Below are 22620 nucleotides of genomic sequence, written 5' to 3' on the forward strand. Positions count from 1 at the left end.
TAGCAGATTCATGATAAGAAAGCATATTCAACAAAAGAAACTTGTTAATTATCATATTTCCACTGAATATAAAATAAGAAATTAGGCAGCTGTCACACTTCGGGAATGCAGAAGGAAATATGTGGCAATGTGTTAAGAAAGAATGAAGGACATGTTAATGAAGCCTCACCATTCTGTCCAACAGCTTCTTATCTGGAGAACAGTTAGAGATGGTGCTGTACAAATGTAATCTGAACATCTAGTAGACTCCAATTCCATTTCTGTAAGTCCTGTTGGCAAGTATCTCTTCTCCCATCGCCACTTGACAGACTGGTGGCACATTATCAAACAGCTCCCTAGCACAAGTAGATGAAATTTCTGGTGGATAACAATTCAAGCCCACCTGGGTTTCAATTTCAGGCAGGTGGAGAATGAAGCAATAATGGTGGTAAGAGAATAAGGATGGTTATTACTCTTTCTTTCTTTCTTTCTTTCTTTCTTTCTTTCTTTCTTTCTTTCTTTCTTTCTTTCTTTCTTTCTTTCTTTCTTTCTTTCTTTCTTTCTTTCTTTCTTTCTTTTTCTTTTTAGTGATGTAGGAGCAATTGACAAGCAATAGATAAAAGTACAATCTTGTACTTGCAAAGTAACTTAAGGTAACATACTCCAATCCTTCCAAACTAACTTTAGGCAGAATCCTCCTGTGCCCAGAGAGGGGGGGAAAGTATATACATGTTGATTTGGGTGTTTAATCTGGTGGGGAACGTTTATACCTGTAATGGATGGTTCATAATAATGAGATCTGAACAACAGTCAGAACTACCAACATTTTTTTGTACAACTCTACTGTGCTGAAGTGACCCAAATCATCCAAGGCCCTGACACAAATCTTAACTGGATATGGAGTTAGTAGGCTGGGTACAAAAATCATTCAAAAAATGGGGTGGGGAATCCAGCATCTCACCAAATAATTATTGATGCACATTATCCTAAAAGTGATTGGTAAGTCCCTTCTAATGTATCCCATTTCCACGCCTGTGTTATCTCCCTGTAGAGATGAAAGGCTCAGTGCTGTAACACAAGTGAGCATTGCTGAAATGACAGTACTTTCAAACATAAGCCTCTCTTGATGCCTCACCTCACTGAAGTCTAAACATCTCTCTTGCTCTGGCGGAATCCGTTTTTCAGTGAGAACTCTTAGGGGGAAGTAGATCATGTCAGAGATACTGCTGGGGAATAAGATAAGGGCTAGATATTACTTATGAAGTTTTCAAGAAGCCAAAACTATGTGGTGGGTCACTGACAGATTCTAACCATGCTATACAAAGAAGGAAGAAGAAGAAAAGTCTCAGAGCAGTTTACAATTGCCTTCCCTTTCCTCTCCCCAAACAGACATCCTGTGAGGTAGGTGGGGTGCTCTAACAAACCTACTGAGTTAGAACAGCTTTATCAATGCTGTGGCGAGCCCAAGGTCACCCAGCTGGCTGCATGTGGGGGAGTGCAGACTGAAATCTGCCTCGCCAGCTTAGAAGTCGGTGCCCCTAACCACTACACCAAGCAAGCACTGAGAAATATAGTACAAGGATTTCATTCTCCAAGTGACAGCTCAGAAATCTTCTGAAAAGGCCTAACAAGAACAGCCCCTCATCCTCACTCCCCCCTCCCCAAATTCATATCTCCTGTGTGTATGTGTGTGTTTCAGGCAGCAAAAGAGAAGCAAACATCCAGGCCTTATATAGGAACATCAGCTTCGTCCCAGAAGGGACAGGCATGACTGGAATGGTAAATAATAATACCTACTTACTATAGTATGGAATGGATACATAACAATGAAAAGACTAAATGTTAATGAGCATACATCTGGCATAAACCCAACACAGCTGCTGATTTAGCTGATTAAAAAAGAATAAATGGGGCTCTAAACCGAGCCTAGAATTAGCAACCCGGTGACAACAGAGGGCAGCCTTTCTACATACACAGAGGATACTGCACCTTGTCCTTTACTAATTGTTTCTATACTTCAGCTCAGTGAGGGATCGAACATCTCAATTTGCCATCGGAAAAAAAGTGTAAATGACAGGGAGTTGAGGGGAAGGAGCGAGATCAATAGAAATTAAATCCTTACAGCGTGACACTTCTCAACTAGCAGCAATCGTCTTTTAAAATGAGGTGCTCAGCTATATATATGTAAATCTGTTTTTCTCTTATTTAAGAAAAAAGAATGTGGGCATAAACACAATATTCAATATATATTTTAAATTCTGCTTGGTGGATGGTACCTGCATGTTATTAACGTACAGACGGCCATGAGAAACTAATTGTCCCTAACCTTTACCTGGTAAATGTTACTAGCTTTCTTTTACACATACCCTCACAAAACAGATATATGATTATATATTTAACAGTTTAAATGATCACAATGTTTACAAGTAACTTGTTTTACAAATTTACGTAGCGTGGAAGTCAACATGCACTAATTGTTTGCCTTCATGGCAATGCGACCCTTTAATACAGTTCCTCATGTTGTGATGACCCCCAACCATAAAATTATGCAAGTGTTCTTTCACAGAAATTAAACCAAAACTGACCAATGGCGTGAAGATCCATTGTTCATGACTGTATATAAATAGTTTTCCCCCCCGAGATTTCTCAGTTTAGTTCTGCCTCTTGTCCCACCATGCCGATCTCGCTCTTTTCCACTGCACCAGGCAGACAAACGCTCTATCTTGATCTACCCCGCAAGGCTGTTGTGTGGACGAAATGGAAGAGGAGCAATGTCAGCCACTTTGGGACCCCCTTGGAGAGAAAGGCGGGGTACAAACCGTGTAACGAAAACTAATGATTTGCAAGAACAAAAATTGAGTCCAGGGGCACCTTTAAGACAAACAAAGATTTATTCGGTAAAGGGATGTGGGACACTTTGGGTCCCCCTTGGAGAGAAAGGTGGGGGAGAAACCAAGAAAACCTATGATTTGGGGGAGGCAACACAGGCGGGCCCGAGAGCAGAGTTTCTCATTGTGTCTGGGCCGGGCTGGGGCACGTGTCCAGTAGGGCAGCAGTGGAAGTGCACCCCCCGCCAAGCTGTTCACCCTGCGGCAACCCATGTGAAAGGGTCGTTCGACCACCAAAGGGGTCCCAATCCCTAGTCTGAGAAACACTGTCTAAGAAAATGGTAAGAAAATGGGTCACTTTACAATGTACCTACCAGTTATTTATGAGAAATAGCAACAGAAGCTTCACTAATTCCTTCTGGGTAAAAAAAAACAACAACAGCTGCTTAGTAAGGAAAGCTGCCCTCCATTTAGAAAAGGGGTTTAAGAAAACAGTGTTTATTGAGCTGTAGCCAAAAAGAACACTAATATTATATCTGACAGCCACTGATGCCCAGATGAGAAGGGTTGTAAGGAAGGCACTTTCCAATTTCAGATTTAATAAAATAACCCTGTTCACTAGGGTAACCTTCTTCAGCACTTTAAATACATCTGGTTAGCTTTTGAAAGTCATATACATGTGCCTTTAACATATTAGCATCATTATTTGATAGCATCACAGGATGGGTTACTTACATTACAATTGGAAGAACCATCAAGAGTTGGGTAAGGACCATCAGGCCAGTCAGAAGAGTCCATGCTGCCTGACTGCCGATGTTGTGCTTCATATTCCTTAAGCTGAAATTAAAATCACATACATTAACCAATTCATTTTATCTCATTCTATTTCTTAATGTGCATCTTTTTCAACAGATAATTATCGTAAAAATTAAGTGATCTACCAAAACTATGCATTTCAGTCTGTTTATATTATGGACTGTTATTGTGACAGTATCTGCTTCCCATTTTCCAGAAAGTTTAACAGGAACAAAGATGTAGATATGAAGGGGGGGGGGGGGCAGAACCTCAGGGAACAATTCCAAGAGAATCTACTCAGAAAAATTCCCATGTTATTCAGTGGATCTTATGCCCAAAACAGACATGTCTCTGTGTGTGGGTACTACTCAGTTGATGAGTAAAAGAACATAACAGTGACTCATCACAAATCTGCCTTACTTCAGAGCGTTATGCTTGGTCAGAAAGGGCAGATCATGAGCATATTCTAGTCTCCTTTTCACAACAAGTCCAAAAAGTTATATGTTTTATGACCTTATTTCTCCTTAGGCCCTAAATACATGAAATCCACCAACCAGAATCTCCCATGTTGCTCGGTTACCAGTAAATATGTCAGCTTACCCACATCTTAAACATTGGGTTGCTGTTAAATAAAAGGCTAAGGCCTAAGTGGGCGGAGAGTGGGCAGGGCCCTCACCAGGACTGACAAGACTTCTACTCAGTCGGGTGAGGGCCCAATTGCGCCTTCCGATTGGGCCCTCATCCGAGCCCATCTGTGGCTTCCGGAGAAGCGGCACGACAGCGTGAACAGAGAAGGAGGCTACAGCTGTGGGGGGGTGGGGGGGTGGGAAGGAGGCCTCCCCCCATGGGTCCAGAGGCGAGGCTGCGGGTGTGCTTCTGGGCCCAGGGGAAGGAGGCCTTCCCCCCGGTCCTAGAAGCACACCTGCAGCCTTGCGGCTGGGAGGGAGAGGGCGAGGAGGCCGTGGCGGGGAGGCGGGCTTTCAAAGCCTGTCCTGATGAACGAGCTTTGAATCTAGTAAAGATAAATACAAGGCTTTCCAGCACATACCCTTGCAAGTGCTTCCTCAATTGTGATCATCTTTTCCTTGACCATCATCATTAACTGGATCCGCTCCTCATCACTCATTGTGATCTCACTGGCCACGTAACCAACATCTTCTCCTGAAGGCAGATGGGAGAAAAGGGAAGAATAACTATTTTACAAAGCAAAAGCCATATCAAGACACTACTGAATCACAATCTCCCCTGTGTTCTGATCTTGGTTTCCAGGTTAGTGAAATTATCCAGGTTAACACTGATCTAAATTTTGAGGGAAATGCCAATATTTTTACATGAAGACAGGAACAATAATAAACACATTTGTCTCCAGTGACCTCTTTTGCTTTCTCAAATCAATACAGCTTAGGGATGGAAAAAGGTATGGCCTGGAATACACTTATTATGCCTCAAAATCTTTACAGAAAATGGCAGAACAGAAAAAGAAATGTTTATTTAAACCATACCAGTAATTTTAAAAGCTTCTTTGCATTGTAAATCTGTTTCTGTCGTTGTAATGCTATATTTTGAATCTCTCATGTCTTAGAAAGTATCTGTCTTTGACAGGATAATACAGCAAATAGTGATGGCATAAAATGGCACTTTACCTAAACCTTGAGCTTAAGATAAAAGAATTGCTACATTTTAATATAGTCAATTGTTGCTCAGCTCGCACTCATAGAACAACAGCAAGCTACTACCATAGGCTTGATAATGATTACTTTAATGATTTTAATTATATTTCAGCAAACAGACATACACTGAGCACTGTATTTTTATATATATCACATGCAAACCTTTTAATTTATCAGGAAAAGTTCAAGGTCTCAGTGATAATGCACATACAACCTTCATAATTACTGGGGATGGAAGTATATAACTTGACCAATGCTAGAAATGCAGAAATTTTCTTTCATATTATTTAGCCCAACCTGAATCAGTTAACTTCCATCCAAGTTATCACCATATTATTGACAAAAGAAAACACACATATAATTTGCTTCTGCAACAGTGAGTATAAATGTGCATGCCATAAAACTCTATTAATTTAAATAACATTGGAAAGCCACACAGCTAATTTATCCAGGTTTTCAATTATTAGATCAGATCAGATAACTCAAGGATCACTTGGTTTATATATCAGAGTGTGTCAAAATCTCCAATATATTGTTGGGGGAAAATTTGTATTGTGAGAAGATTCTTATTTTTCCTGAAATTCTGAGCTATTTTGATCAACTAATATGCACACTATAGCACATTTAGATAATATTTAAACATTTATATAATAGAACACCATCCATGCAGGGTTCAGAAAATGCATACTATTAACATTATCCAAATAATGCTGGAGATATTTCAAATCACCCAAATACGTTTTAATGAAATGTGAAGCCATTTAAAATTTAAGACAGCCGATATTCAGATAAAGTCAGAAAAGCAAATTGCACCAAATACATTCCTTGATGCTGACAAGTTCTATAGTGTTTTGTATGGGTGCATTAAACTGGGACAGAAGCAGAGAAATGGAGAGGACATTTATATATACATAACTGTTTGGATGACTCAAAATTCATGCTGCAGGCAGTGCGCCACAATCTGGCTTTTCAGCTCATTACCAATAAGCATCAGACAAAAACTGGCATCTAAGAGATCCCAAGTCCTGAGAGTTCATAGTTAAGAAGTAGACATTTGTATCTATACTATAAATTGATATATATTGTTTTTCAAAATGGCATCGCTAAAACTGTACTTGTAAATGTACTGTAAGCCTAATGAAGTCCACCAGGGTTCCTTTTACCATGGTTGCATATAGGATTTCAGTCTACAACTTTAATTTTAAACATAATTAAGTTTAACTTTAGAAATAGTATTAAAAAAATAAGAACAGTCAGAACTGAAACTGTTTTTATATACCTATACAATTCAGCTCTATGAATGGTGAAAACACACTGAACACTATTTTCAGCCCCAACTGAACTCGAGCTTAGTATGGAATAGCTACGAATAGTTCCATAGCTTTGGAAAAGGTTTAGAAAGCCATAGCAAATGCATCAACTTTTAAGCACTGCAGAAATATTACTGGACAAAAAAGCACCATCAAGAATTGAGACTGTTCCTGTAAAGTTATTGCATTTTATTAGTAAACATCGTAGTTATAGGCTCATTAAAACATGGACTTATAGCAAATCAACATTTTAAAAGGTATACCTCTCGAAGACTGCCTCATTAGTCCCTTCTGATTCTTTCGGAAATTTTGCCAGAAATACTTATTCTTCTTTTTCCAATCTGCTTTACCTATGGAGAAATACAGAAGAAACAAACATTTTTACTTGTTTAAGGATAGAAAATAAACCCATTTCTTATCTACACTTTCCCTTTTTTTAGATATTTGTCTTTTTCTGAATCCAACTTGCAAGGGATGCCATTGTTAATGTAACTATTAAAGCCAAAGTCAAAACCTACAAAACCAGCCCAGAGTGTTGGAAGAGCAGAATATAAATAAAATTTTATTATGAATTTATTATTAATATAAAAGCATTTCCTGAACGTTTATTTTTCCTATGAGAGGGAGCTAAGGGGTGTTGCCAGACTACATTTGAGATTCAAATTATTTGCGCATTTTCTAGCTACCCATATTTAAAGTAAAGGCGGAATATGAAGGTAAAATAAAGCAACAGAATAAGTCGGGTGAAGACGATTTCACTCTGTCAATGAGAGGAGTGTTCTAATGGGTGGAGGGAGAAGAACAGGGTGGTTTGCCTGTTACATTTACAGGAGCAATAGAACATCTTCAGAGTTTAAACCCCTCTCCCTCCCAACTTTATCTGTCCAGCTAGCAAGAGATGCCCAAGGACATGCTATTTAAAAGGGATATACTAGCACAATAATCCTTACAGATCAAAAAGAACATCTTTTGTGAGGGAAAAAAAACCCTGGAGCAGGAAGATAAATTAGACTATTTTAAGGGGATTGAAAACAATGAGATAGGTCACCACTCACAATGGTCTTCAAAAGAGCAAAAAGTACTAAATCAGATGAAGTATACTAACCTACAGAGCTTTCTTCAGAACTTGATTTATGGAGGGAGAGCCTAAAACACAAAGAGAAACGGAATGATTGCAGCAAATAAACTTCGCATGTCCCATGGGAGTTGTCTGGGTACAGTAAGTCAGGATTTGGAGCATCAAGAGTACCCCCCTTCTCCTTTTCTTATGAATGCACACTACAGCCAGCAAGAGTCTCTGTGCTTCAGCCATGCTTATACAAAGGCATTAGCTCAGCTCCAGTTTGAAAGCTCTGAAATAAGCTTCTTGTGACTGATACAGAAAAATATGTATAGAGGACAAAAGAGTTAAAGTTATAGGGTCAAAGGCGAATGTGTGGAAGAATGTCCTTTACTCTCCCCTTCCGTCTCCTTCTGATTAGCCTCACAGAAAAAGAGCAGAACTACTTCTCCAAAAAAAGGCTGTGGTGCTATATTCTACAGAATCTACACTACACACTGAGCTCTGCATTTAGCTCCTATGTCAGGAGTCCTTTCTTTCTGCAAGAGCCACAATAATGTGTGTCTGAAATTATCCATTTATTACATGGAGTTTAAAATCAGATGCTGAATACTGAAATTATATAAGCAGGTACAGCAAAAGTTGATTACCAATATACTGAATATTATAAATTGTTAGTTTAATACAATAAAATAATTACAATTATATTATTTTATTGGAGAACCAATATTGGAGAGCCTCCCTCCTCTTCCCCTACCCCTACCTCAGCAAATTATATAGGAAGTATAATGGCTTGGAGAAAGAACGGGAGCATCCAGGCCCATGAAACAGGTGCTCTTGGCTCCTTTCCTTGGACTGCTTTCCCCCCCTCCTTCACCCTACAATGGCAGATGATCGGAGCCTTTCCCTCCCACGAAAGAGAAAAGGGCTTACAGCCAGCTGGCCTGCCTTTAAAAAAAGCACGGCTACTGCATGCCTTGCAGACTCTTATTCCTAACTTGTGCTCAGACAACCCATTTCACTCATTTAGAGCTACACAGCATGAAACGTACTCCAGTCATATCCAGAAGTTGGATGCCATACATGCCAGGGGAAGTGCCAGGTATATCATGCAGGACGGCTTTCGATGTCTGGGCTATATCCTCCTGTTAGGAGATTCCACTCCTGTTTCCCTCTCCTCTATCCTCAGTTTGTACTTGAAAAAGGCATTAGGATTTGTTCCTCTGAAAACAGAGATGTTCTGACAAAAGGCAGAGGAACGGGAAAACAATGTGTCACAGAAGACATAAAAACTGCCTCCCCCATGTATTTAAACAAAGCACTAGGATGCTCTGGCTTTATTCCCTCTTGTGTTTCTATGCTATTTTGTAATGTACTGAAATTCTACACAGCAGCAAGAATTTATAAGCAAGCTGAGAAAAATGCAGTTTAAATAAACTTGTTTCTAAATGCATTCCTGTAAAATAATTATGATGTACTACTCAAGAAGTTTTTTTAAAGTTACTTTGAGACCAGTGGAGAAAGTTCAGATTCAAAGCATTAACAAACTGCATTAACAAAGTACTATAAAGTTTTGAACTGTAAGCACACAGTCAGAAAAAAGATGATTATTTTTAAAATAATAAATTCCACTACACCCTGATGTATGCTCTGTCTTTCAGAATAAAAAATACCATATGCTCTGCATTTTCTAGGATTAGCAGCAGAGGGCATTGCAGAGTTTTTTTTAATCATCTACTTTGAAATGACACCAAACTGTATTTTGTTTTAGATCAGTGCACAATGTAAATGATCCAAGTCATTAGAGGCCAACAGTTTATAAGCATGAAAAACATAATCATCAATTTGCAGACACATCATGAAAGGGGAAATGATAGTATGAAGTTTAATTTTGATTCAGTGAACTCATCCAAGCAGAGGCAGTAACAGCAGTGCTTCGACATGGCAAATCATCTTTCTTCTTCAGTCTGATTAGAAATGTAATCCAGAGCAGCCAGCCAGGCAGCCAACTGATACAACCAAATTCCAGATGTGGGCTGCCCCAGGTGTATGCTAGAAGAAGGCCACCACTACTTTCCTCACTCATGCAGCTTACACTTGGGACAGCTTGTAAAAAGAAAATTAATGGCTTGGGTGGGCTCACAGCACTAGCAGCCAAGTGCCTGATTGCACAAAAGAAGCTCAAAGAGCAAACACGGAAGAACAAAACATCTCTCTCCTTATTGGGCCTGGGTCCTGAAAGCAGCATTTGAAACATTATTTGGAGGGTATATACATATAAAGAATAGGGTTACTTTGTAAACATTCACACCAGTTAACTCTTTATGTAGACCTAGAACACTGATCCACACCACAAATTCACTGCATATGTTTTGTTATTATACTTGGGAAGCATTTACACACATGCACAAATAGCCATAGACCAGGGGGCTTTTTGCACGGCTTCAAAATCGCACAATGGTTGCTAATTGGAAACGCTATTGATTTGCCTTAACGCACGACGTCGTAGACAATCTGCAACACTCCTGAAACCGATCAGCAAAAAGCGCTTCGTTGTAGCGCTTTCAGGGGAATCCCAAAAAGTGGATTCACCCTCCGGAAAGCGCTACACTCTTGCAAACAATCTGTAACACTAGCGATAAAGACCTGTGCGTTAACATTGTTGCGGTTTCTTCAAAGTCCCTCCTCCTGAGCCTGTCCTCCAAACTTCCGGTGAAGCGATCGCCATTTTTTTTTCTCCGAGCGAGCGGGGATAAACGCACCAGCGAGCCTCTTTCAGTTTAGAGGCTTCCCTGGCTTCAGTCCCTCCCCTTCAGTCACTAAGCACACACATTTAACACAGTCATTCAGCCGAAAATCGGCCCGTGAGAGGGGGGGGAGGGGGGGATTTTTTTCCCCCACTCCGAGGCAGCGTGGCCACGATCAAATGACAGCTCAAACAGAGGCTTCCCCGGCTTCAGTCCCTCTCCTTCAGTCACTAAGCACACACATTTAACACAGTCATTCAGCCGAAAATCGGCCCGTGAGAGGGGGGGGAGGGGGGATTTTTTTTCCCACTCGGAGGCAGCGTGGCCACGATCAAATGACAGCTCAAACAGAGGCTTCCCCGGCTTCAGTCCCTCCCCTTCAGTCACTAAGCACACACATTTAACACAGTCATTCAGCCGAAAATCGGGCCCGTGAGAGGGGGGGAGGGGGGTTTTTTTTCTTTTCACTCGAGGCAGCGTGGCAACGATCATACGATCAAACGACAGCTCAAACACATTAGGCAGCTGGATGGGTCTCTCCGTTGCAACGAATCTACACAGATTCGTTACAATGGGTGTGTTTTTTTTTTTTTAAAAAACCTTTCTTAAAGGGAAAGGGGCTGTTTGGGAGCATGCTAACGGCTGCCCATTGGCTGCTTGACGGCCAGGGGCGGGACGAGCTCGGCAATAGCGCTTCCTTTCTAGCAATTTCTGCCGAGACCGGAAGCCTGTGGGAAACGCTACAAAACGCAACTGGATACCACTACAAAGGCAGGTATGCATAAAGACGAATTCCACTATTTTAAATGGCGATTTTTCATTCAGTGACCAATTTGCAACAAAGATCCCGGTGCGTAAAGCCCCCAGGTTTTGTCAACCAGAGTTTTACATACCACTCTCCCCTAAGGCTCAGGGCAGTTCATATGAAACATAGAGGAACAGGAACAGTACATAGAAATCATCAGTAAACATAAATAACAATTAAATAACAACAGAACAATAGTAAACAGCGATAACAGTGAATTCATAACTGTAGCATACTGATGGACCTATGATTGGTCGGTTCAGATGCTGAATTTCATGGGAGCGATGTTCGGGGGCCAAGTGGAAGGTGTTGGTTCTGGTCAACCTCAACCAAATGCTTGGCTAAGGATCTCTCTTTTGTAGGCCCTGAGGAATTGTTCTAGAATCATAGAATCATAGAGTTGGAAGGGGCCATACAGGCCATCTAGTCCAACCCCCTGCTCAATGCAGGATCAGCCCTAAGCATCCTAAACCATCCAAGAAAAGTGTGTATCCAGCCTTTGCTTGAAGACTGCCAGTGAGGGGGAGTTCACCACCTCCTTAGGCAGCCTATTCCACTGCTGAACTACTCTGACTGTGAACAATTTCCCCCCTGATATCTAGCCTATATCGTTGTACTTGAAGTTTAAACCCATTACAGCGTGTCCTCTCCTCTGCAGCCAACAGAAACAGCATCCTGTCCTCCTCCAAGTGACAACCTTTCAAATACTTAAAGAGGGCTATCATGTCCCCTCTCAACCTCCTTTTCTCCAGGCTGAACATTCCTGTCCCTCAACCTATCTTCATAGGGCTTGGTCCCTTGGCCCCATATCATCTTCGTCGCTCTCCTCTGTACCCTTTCGATTTTATCTACATCCTTCTTGAAGTGAGGCCTCCAGAACTGCACACAGTACTCCAGGTGTGGTCTGACCAGTGCTGTATACAATGGGACTATGACATCTTGTGATTTTGATGTGGTGCCCCTGTTGATACAGCCCAAAACGGCATTCGCCTTTTTTAACGTTGCATCACACTGCCTGCTCATGTTTAGTTTACAATCCACAAGTACCCCAAGGTCTCGTTCACACACAGTGTTACCTAGAAGCGTATCCCCCATCCAGTAGGCATACTTTTCATTTTTCTGACCCAGATGCAGAACTTTACACTTATCTTTATTAAATTGCATCTTGTTCTCATTTGCCCATTTTTCCATTGTGTTCAGATCTCGTTGAACTCGGTCTCTATCTTCCGGAGCATTTGCCAGTCCTCCCAGTTTGGTGTCATCCGCAAACTTGATGAGCAGTCCCTCCACCCCCTCATCTAGATCATTAATAAATATGTTCTAGTTCTGTTAGGGCCCTGATCTCCTCTGGGAGTTTATTCCACCAGGTGGGGGCCAGGACAAAAAAGGCTCTGGCCCTGGCTGAGGTCACCAATCAAGTATAGAACCGTGGATTCCTAAATGTGGACTCAGAAGAAAAAAGGAAATCATGAGGCACAATGATACAGTAGTCTTATCTATGTTTATAAGTGAAAAAGTTGTAACATAAAGTCTAAATGGTCAAACATAGTCAACCAAAACGGGATCCTAGGTTAAGTGACCCGCTTTCTGTTTTATCTTCATCAGTGGTTGCTCTTCCAATATACTGTCATAGTAGTAGTTGTAGTAGTTGTAGTATCACATTGGCAAAATGCTCCTAATTATCTGGGGATTTCATAAAGTGCCTAAGGATTTAGGCAGTCCCTCAGATATGTTGGGTTCAGACTGTGAATGGTCTTGAAGGTCAGAACGAGACCTTTGAACCGGATCTGGAATTCAACAGGCAACCAATACAGCTGCCTCAAGACAGGCTGGATATGGGCTCTTCAAGGTGTTCTAGTGAGAATCCTAGCACCTGCATTCTGCACCAGTTGCAGTTTCCAGGTCAGGGACAAGGGCAGGTCAGTGTAGAGTGAGTTACAGAAGTCTAGTCTGGAGATGACCATCACATAGATCACTGTGGCTTAGGTGCTCCAGGGCATGATAGGGTGCTAGTAGCCTCGCCTGGCATAGATGGTAAAATGCCAGCTGAGCTACTCTGCTGACCTGTGCCTCTGCAGAAAGGGAGGCATCAAAGGCCATGCCCAGATTCCTGGCCGAGTATAAGGCCTTCAATGCAGGCAGGACAGGTGCACTTCCTGTTCTGGTCGTTTCCTATCCAGCCACAGAACCTCTGTCTTGACGGGCTTGAGTTCCAGGCCACTTTGTCTGCGCCAGACCGTCACTGCTTCTAAACATCTGGCAAATGTTTTTTTTTTTGGGGGGGGGGGAGTCGGGGCAGCTATCCATTTGGAGATCATCATTGTACTAATGGCAACCCAGTCCAAAGTCCAGACCAGCTGGGTTAGAGGACTCATAAAAACGTTAAAACGACTGGAGGAGAGTATCGCACCTTGTGGAATTCCACAAGGCAGTTGGTAACACTGTGACTAATTCTCCCCTACTGCCACCCTTTGTCTTCGGTTCTGGAGAAAGGAGACCGGCCATTGAAGAAGAAGAAGAGTTGGTTCTTACCACATTTCTCATCCTACATGTGGCTGCATGTGGGGGAACACGGAATCAAACCCGGCTCGCCAAATTAGGACTTTTCACTCTTAACCACTACACTAAGCTGGATTCCAGCCTGAGGAAGGCAGTGGACTAACAGCTTGTGGTCAACAACATCAAATGCTGCTGATATACCTAACAGCATGAGGAGTGTTCAACCATCTCTATCCAGCTGGCTCCAGAGATTGTCCATCAGGGCAATCAGAACATTCTCCACCCCATGGCCAGGATGGAAGCCTGACTAAAAGGTAAAGGTAAAGGTATCCCCTGTACAAGCACAGAGTCATATCTGACCCTTGGGGTGATGCCCTCCAGCGTTTTCTTGGCAGACTCAATATGGGGTGGTTTGCCAGTGCCTTTCCCAGTCATTTCCGTTTACCCCCCAGCAAGCTGGGTACTCATTTTACCGACCTCGGAAGGATGGAGGGCTGCTGGGATTGAACTCCCAGCCTCATGGGCAGAGCTTTCAGACGGCTGCCTTACCACTCTGCGACACCAGAGGAAGCCCGACTGGAATGGGTCAAAAGCCATTCCATATGATGCCATTCCATGCATAAAAATACATCTAATAAATGCTAGAAATGTGAACTATTAACAGGAACATTTTACCATATGCGCTGTACTTGCAGTAGAGCATGCAAATTTTGGATATAATTATATGGTTACATGCAAAAAATGTAAAAGGATAATCTACAAACAAGACCAAAAGCATTTCTGTTGGGTTTGATAGAAAAAAGCTGGAAAATAGCCATGGTACCTTGTTTACATATATTATAATGGCTGTGGGGCTTTGATATGCTCAGAACTGGAAAAATACAAAACTACCTGAAATAGAGGAAATTCTTAGAATTGGCTGAAATGGCTCAACTTATATAATTAAATAGAGGAAATACAACAATTTCCTTAACGACTAATTGGAAGCTGCTTATTGACTTCTTGCAGGACAGAGGAAAAAATGGTTGAATGACTTGTGGTTTTAAAGAAAGCAAATGTAGAATTAATTTTAATTATAATCTTAAAAAGAGAGCTTGGTAGAAATTGGGAAATCTGATGTAAATGAGCTGTTTACATTTATGATCTAGTTCAGTGGTCCCCAACCTTTTTATCACCAGGGACCGGTCAATGCTTGACAATTTTACTGAGGCCCGGGGGGGGGGGTAGTCTTTTGCCGAGGGATGTTGCTGCCGCCTGAGCCCCTGCTCCACTTGCTTTCCTGCCGGCGCCCCTAACTTCCCACTGCCTGCTGGGGGGCACTGAGAGCAGCAGCTGAGCAGTGCCACACCGAGGGGGAGCCCCAGCCATGTCGGCCGCTGGAGAACACCAAAGGTGAGCCAGCGGCAGAGTGGCAGGGCAGCCTCCGAGGCAGCAGCCAGGGAGGAGAAGCCGCAGCCCGGTACTGACTGATCAATGGACCGGGGGTTGGGGACCACTGATCTAGTTGACTGGAGACCAACATTTATTGTAATGGATGGATTTGAAATGTTTGTTCTTTGTTCTGTTTTCCCTCTTCTCTTATTTGTGCTTCCTTCCCTTTTCCTCTTTTTAATATGTATAAAAATCTCTAGTAGAAAAAATAGTGTGTGTGTGTGGAGGGGGGAGGAATGTATCAATCATTATTTGGAGATACTTGGGGGTACAACATCCTGTGAGCAAGACATATTTCTAAGCAACCATGCATAGTATTATTGCTGTCAAGGAAGCTGGAAGAGATAGTTAATGCTGCTTCTAAAAGAACTCTAGATTTTAGGTACTCTTCTTCTCTTTGCCTCCAGCTGTTATTCCTGCATATGCTGCACAATCCAAATCCAAAACTGCAAAATGACCAGTGTTTCTCTTTTACTGCCCCTCTTTCTTGCCAGAACCAATGGATATAGGGATTCATGTTTATATCTGAGTGTCATGAAGCATAACAACAACAGCAATTTAAAAAGCACTTACTGAACATTACGTTGGTAGCCCTTAAAGCTTCCTATATAGGGTAGGTCAGTATTATTATGCCTGTATTACTGAGTGGGAGGGGATTAGAGACTGTTGCTACATAAGGTTACATTGTGAATTTGTGGCAAGAAACAAATTCTGCACCAGGAATTTCTGGATTATCAAGTCAGTTTCCTAGCTGCTGTATTATACTGATGCTTCATTCACTGTTGCAGAGGTCCACTGGTAATACTCAAGAAAACAACATCTGAAAGAGAGGTATGAATTTTGCAAGCACCAAAGGATTCGCCAGATACAAAATCCTCTTTCATCACAAATTGTGTATGGTGGTATTTGGTGCTAATAGGACTAAAATAAAGTGAGGCAGGTATCACGCGTCGGCTGAGCTTTCTAGAAAAGTAGGTTTTTGCCTTTGAGTTCTATGAATGTTCAAGTACTGGATTTCTTAAATATATGCTGAAGAATGAATTTATGTTGGCTGAGAATAGTCTTCTTGTTTGACTATTATGCTGTTTTGACTCTACTGAACCTGCAGCATCTCTGTGAATGCGCGCTGGGCATGATTTGTGCTTTTCCATTCATAGACCGACAACTCCTCCTGAAACTTAATGATGCAGTGACACTTGGCAGAAGTTTCAGCGCTGATGTCTGAAAAGCAGCCAAATGCCATTACTCCATAGCTTTGGTCTTTTAGTTTTGCTATGCTCTGATGTACAGCTTCATTAGCAGGCTTCCAAATGAAATGCACTCCAAAGCACATTGTAAAAGGACTCAGCAGACAAAATCTCACATGTGGAAGAAAGAAATAGAATACATGGCTGATTACGGACCATGAGGAAAGAGGCCAGTTTGCTATCAAATCCTGCCCTGACAGAAAATGAATGCCATTTTTAAATGTCCAAAACTTTAATGTTTGTTTTCTGTCAATACTACTTCTAGATCTATGCCTAAAAACTTGGTGAAGGAAATATGAGATGATGAAATAAGCAGTACGTGTGGCAATACAGTTAGTTGGTTGTTCAGTTAATATGTGGCAATACAGTTGGTTGTTCAGGAACACTGACAGTATAACCAAGGATGCAAACAGTGTATTTACAAAATCCCACTGTACAAGCCTGCCAAGCTGCTGTATCCGTATGCAGTGAACTATATGTGTTTCTTCCTAATCACAGTCAAACATTAGAAAAGAAAACAATACGGTTGTTAGCCAGTAATTCACTTCCAGTTTTATATCCTTTGGGGACCACTGCCACGTTTACAGAGAGCACATAGAGCAATATTGTGAGTGGGAATAATTTTGCAAACTTATCCTTGGATGGAGTCTTTTTCTGTAAAGTTCAATTTAGATGAAAGTGTGAATTTTTGTTTTTGCTTTGAAATAATGACTGTTTTGGCTGTCTCAGAAATCTACCCTTCCATAGTACAACAGGATGATGCCGCGTCACTGCTGCAGGCACCTGTTCTCCCCCTTTTAAAGCCCTGACAATTCTGATAGCAAAATGCACTGCTCATTTCAGAAACAAGTTTGTCGCTTCTCTTCCACTGGGGGGGGGGAATGTTATCAGATCTTACATAATTCTTGCTTCTGCTAAAGACATTTGGGGGCTCATTTTGCATATGCAGAGGCTGATTTTACAAGTCCATTTGTCCCCTAGAATGTAAATGGGCTTGAACTGGTGCAATATACACTACAGTAAAACATTGCCTAATGCCACTTTTACAAATGTACCAGTGACCACATTTTCCCCAGCAAAACAAAGAGATACCCATCTCTACCTGTTAATGAGCAGCCGGCCAAACTCTCCATCCCACTCTCTGGCCAGGAGTCTGAGAGCCATGATGGAATGGCTCCAGCAAAACTGTCTGAAGAGAGAGGTTCTGTGGCTGGTCAGGAAAGGACCAGATGAGGACGTGCTTCTCCCTTGTCTTAATGGGATGTCAAGAATTTGGCAGTGATCCTCGATGCCTCCCTGACTATGGAGGTGCAGGTCACCAGAGCAGCTTGCCAGGTGTTTTTCCACCTGTGTCAAGGAAAGGTACTAACGTCCTACCTGGTCCCAGAACTCCTAGCCACAGTGGTCCATGCGACAATCACCTCCAGGCTGGATTACTGTAATTTGCTCTAAGTGGCCCGTCCCTTATCCCTATCCTGGAAACTACAGCTAGTACAGAATGAGGCTGCCCAGGTCTTTAAAAGGACCCCGTAGAGAGCAGTCCTTTAGCAGTTACACTGGTTACTGGTCGAGTTCTGGATCAGGTTTAAGGTATTGGTTTTAACCTTTAGGGCTTTATGCAGTCTAGGACCTGTGTACCTGAGGGACTGCCTCTCCAATATATGCCTCCTGAAGAGCATTTAACTCAGCAAACTCCTAATTGCTCATGGTCCCCTTTTGGGTCTTGGCTCCAGTCTGGTGGAATGAGCTGCCAGTAGAGACCTGGGCCCTTATGGAACTTTCAAAGAACTGTGCTCTTCCATCAGGCATTTGGTTGAGGCCAAGGGTGCACTCTTTCCAGCTGAGTGGCCCCCCCTGCCTAGTCCTTCGCCTGGGCTTCTGTGTACACAGAGTCTGAGTCAGGCTGAGATAACTGGAATTCCAACTTTCATTACAGGACAGAGCATCTATATCTATCTATACATTTAAATAGACCAATTTTTAGGATTTTTAAGAATGTTATTGTATGGGAATTTTATCAATATTTCTTGCAAGCTGCTCCGAGACCTTTGTGGAAAGGGGTGGCCTAGAAACTCAACAATCAGTCAAACAGTCAGCCAGTCAATCAATGAGATTATCCTGATTTTTATTTTGCTACGAGAATCATAAATGCAGATGTGCCTTAAATATATGAAAATCTCATTTACTGAATTCAAAATGCACAGGTACATATTGAAGTCATAAAAATTAAATAATGGCTACTAAAAACTGGCTGTAAAAGACTACTTACAAACTATGTAGCAGATAGCCGGTAGAAAACCATTCAGTTGATTAGAATCTCTGAATACCCCAATACAAAAGCCTTTTGCTTGCTTCCTTTCCTTTTCAGGTTGTTTGTTTATCTGCCTGCACATTAAACACTGGTCTAAATCCAGCTACTGTGAAGCTGACACCTTTATGGCTAGGCTGTCTAGGAAACAAATTATTTAAGGGAGGATGACATTCTGAGTAAAATGGGCCTTCAGTGTTCCTATCAAGATTTGCATGAACCTGAAGGCTGAGAGGTTCTGACCTTGCTGGCATCAGTGTGAGAAAGATGGGAGGCAGAGGGGTTCCATTCAATTATCTGTTCATTATGTCTCCATAGCAATGGCTCCCTGAGCAGGTCAAAACTTTCTCAGCAGTAACAACACTGCCACTCCCCTTCTGCTTTCTCTTGCCCTCCCCCACATGCTACTGCCATGTTGAATGCATTTGCTACACAGGACAAGGGAAGGGTTTACTTTATTCTCAATGCAGTAACAAAGCACAGAAACTGCCTTGCAATGTATTGCCTTCTACATCCAGCATATCTCTAAGGAATTTTCTCAATATGTCTCTGTTTTCATCAGAAACGGGAGGATGCACTGATCGTACCAGGAAGTCCCTCTGGTCTAGGCGAAATGGCAGGGGCAGAAAGTAACCCTGCAAGGTCTTTTTGGATGGATGCCTATTTGCAAGGCACATAGTGCTGGCTCAGACCTATAAAGCTGCACTTATTCTTCTTTAGTTTAACTGGTCAATTGTGTGGAGTGAGATTTTAGCAGCCAGGTGAGAAGAATCTCAGAAGGCCTTCACAGTACCTGGGGACAAGCAGGATTAAGGAAAGTTGTGGGTACCTTGATGTGAAAACCTTTAATAAAATTTAAAGCACATCAGAGGCAACCTTGTATCTTGCTGCTCAAAATGACTCTTGAATCAATATTTTATCTATTCCTGCACCCTAGGTGCTATTTACTCTCTGTGACTGTTGAGTGCCAACCAAGGCATTCTGGTGCACTTGATTTCCAAAGTTCTTAAAGTATCTGAAGACACAGACTGAGGAGGGGAATCAAAACTATCAGTGGAAGATTGAATGCTGGGAGTGTCATCTTGACTATACTACTTTGCACCAAGGAGTCAAGCAGGTAAACTATGGGAGCAGCCCCTGCTGAAACTGGAGATGCCACAATATGACATAGAAAAGATGAAAGGACAGAACCATCATTTTTTGTTCTTTCCTCTTCCTTACCCAATACAGGAACTATGATAGTATTGATGAAAGAGGTACCAAAAGTAAGAACGTCCTGTAGGTTTCTCCTGACCCTTACTTATGGTGATGCCACAAGAGATGACACTGACGATGATAAATTTGCCCCATGTTCCCTTAAATAAGCACAATTTCTGCTTTTGGATTCTGGGAAACCATGTTCCTAATACTCTGGTCTTTGGGTGAACCCATGCACTTCCAACTGGAAAGTAAGGGTCAGGAGAAACCTACAGGACGTTCTTACTTTTGGTACCTCTTTCATCAATATGGCAGCCATCAATTCCAATTACTCCGTTACAGGCTCCTCAAGCATTAAACTAGCAGCAGAGAGTAAGCTCAGATTCTGGAAAACACTATGCCATCACTCTGGAACAAACAATATCTGGCTGGAGAACCTCTCCTGAATTTTCCCTGTCCTGTTCCTTGGAGATGATCTCAGAGTGAATCCATCCATGCCTAGGGTTGCCTAATTGAACAGAAGATAAGGATGAACGAGAGGGAGAAAAATACATCAGTCTTCTTCTTTTGTTTGTTTTAAAGTTGGGCTTCATTTTGTCATTAATTAAAAAGAAAACATTCTACCTCTTGTGAAATACATAATTGTATGTATTTTCTGAAAAGAAACACCTGTAAAATCCCAAGGAAACCACAGGCAATATAGAATGATCCTATGTGCTGATTGTTCTCACTGCGTACACAGAAAAAAGAAACCCCCATATTACTATCACATTTGTTCTCTTGTCTACTCCATGATTCCCAAGCCTCCAACTATGGCTCGCTGTGCAATATGACTTCTGTTCACCTGTCATATTTATTATTATTTTGCTATCGAACAGCAAAATACAGACTTTTTACACCTCTCAGCAATAAGCATTTCCTGCTCCTGTCTCAATCTGTCATAAATCTTTCGGTCTATTGATAGAAAGGCTAAAGGACTTGTCAAAATTGGAGACGGAGAGAAAAAGTGTAGCTGGTAGCTGCTAGCATTATCCTGAATAAAGACTGTCCCCTTCCGCCGATGCTGGGCAAGAAGTGTTGTCTAATTAACTGATCACATGATTTGCTACATCGAATAGTTCTAGAAATATATCACACTAAGGCTGTTTACAATGAACTTACATGCTGCAGATCAAATGTACACATAGAAGACACAAGTACACAAGACACAGCGTTGTCTGTTTTATTGTATACACATACATTGCTATACATTAGTCTATCTGGTAAAACTCGCATGTGTGCCCTCTTTTCAAGATGTATGAGGTACAAGCAGGAAACTGTAAGAATGAGAGCTTGTTCTATTTTTAGTAAAAGCTAGAACTGAGACAGTCACGAGCAAAACGGGATTTGGGGTTTGAAAACACAAAGGCAGAAAAGGCCAACTTGGCATGATGCTTACAGCATGTCACCACGTAGAAATGTGTTTTGGTCATGACAAAGCGTCATTCCTTCTAGAACAATTGCCAGGAAGAAATATTCCCTCAGCAGCTCAGAGGCACACTGGCCTGGCTCATCCCATGCCACAAGCACTATTTGGCTGCCTTCTCATTCCCATTGTGTTATTGTGGGAGTTTCCTGCCCTACTTCTCTCAGGGAAACTATTTGCAGGCAGCATGAATAATTTGGCTGCCAGTTAAACTAGTTGCAAACCTCAGAATTCTCTCCCTTTCTCTTGTACACATGCATGGATTTGTTAAATTTGCTCAGAAGTATGATTAAGAATGGGGGAAGTTTGGAAGACAATGCTCCTCTTCGTATTATGGTTTTAAACCTATCTTAGAGTAGTTAACACAGCCAGTCACAAACATTCATTCCATACATCAGTTAAGAACCCTAGTTTCTTTCTTCTCTGCTTTTCTTGCTTCGTTTTCAGCCTTTTCCAGCTTTGCTGTTCTCATTACTATAGCCCTTCTGTCTCATTACAGATGAGCTCATTGCAACCTGCCACAGTTAATCTGGTTTCTCAGTTGCTCTGCTGGAATCAAATATGACAGTACTTAAAACCACCCACAAGATAATGTGACACGGAGTGCCAATTCAGCGTCCTTCTGGATTAGCACTGTAGTCCAGACAGTCACTGTGATAAGAGCTTTAGTCTTTGCTTTAGACTGAATTTTGGGGAGCCCATTCTTTTTGCCATACAAACTGTGATTTATCTAAAATATATGTGCACAGGATGATACATACTTATTTCAAACAGTAACCAAACAATGAATGTCACCTAAATTTCTAATATGGGGATTTAGACTGGGATCAAAACATCTTTGTGAAGGAGAAGCAGAAAGGGTTTCTGTGCAAGCTTAGTTACTTGATTTCCTTTCCATATGCAGGTTCCTCACACAATATTGCTCTGAATGTAATGCTTAGAGAACTTCAAACTGCGGGCTGCGGCCCGGTGCCGGGCTGCGAAGGCCATGGCGCTGGGCCGCGGCTCCCTCTCCCCGCAGTAAAAAACTTCCCAGGCCGCAAGCTTGCGGCCCGGGAAGCTTCTTAGTGCGGGAGGGCGGGGAGAGGGAATCAGGGCCGGGCCGCACATCGCGCATGCGCGGCTGAAATTGCGCATGCACAACACTTTGCGCATGCACGAAAGTGCCACGGATGCGCAATGGGCAGGCGGGGCAGTTGCCCTGCCGGTCCCCAGCCTCAGAAAGGTTGGGGACCACTGATGTAGACTATCACACAGTGGCCAACTAGTTCCTCTGGAG

At 42.1% G+C, this 22620-nt stretch overlaps 1 protein-coding gene across 5 annotated transcripts in view; it reads right to left on the bottom strand.

Moving 5' to 3' along the window:
* Positions 1-22620, bottom strand: part of SASH1 (SAM and SH3 domain containing 1) — a 776849-nt gene that overhangs the window by 64134 nt on the left and 690095 nt on the right. For all 5 annotated transcript variants that reach the window (XM_077350372.1, XM_077350399.1, XM_077350389.1 and 2 more), the window contains exons 5-8: positions 7688-7728; positions 6846-6932; positions 4651-4763; positions 3543-3644 (exon numbers count right to left, since the gene is read on the bottom strand). In XM_077350372.1, the coding sequence (XP_077206487.1) occupies positions 3543-3644; positions 4651-4763; positions 6846-6932; positions 7688-7728 (343 nt within the window). The remainder of the gene's footprint in view (positions 1-3542; positions 3645-4650; positions 4764-6845; positions 6933-7687; positions 7729-22620) is intronic.

Source organism: Paroedura picta, chromosome 1 (genome assembly GCF_049243985.1).
Source record: "Paroedura picta isolate Pp20150507F chromosome 1, Ppicta_v3.0, whole genome shotgun sequence".
Classification (NCBI taxonomy): Eukaryota; Metazoa; Chordata; class Lepidosauria; order Squamata; family Gekkonidae; genus Paroedura; species Paroedura picta.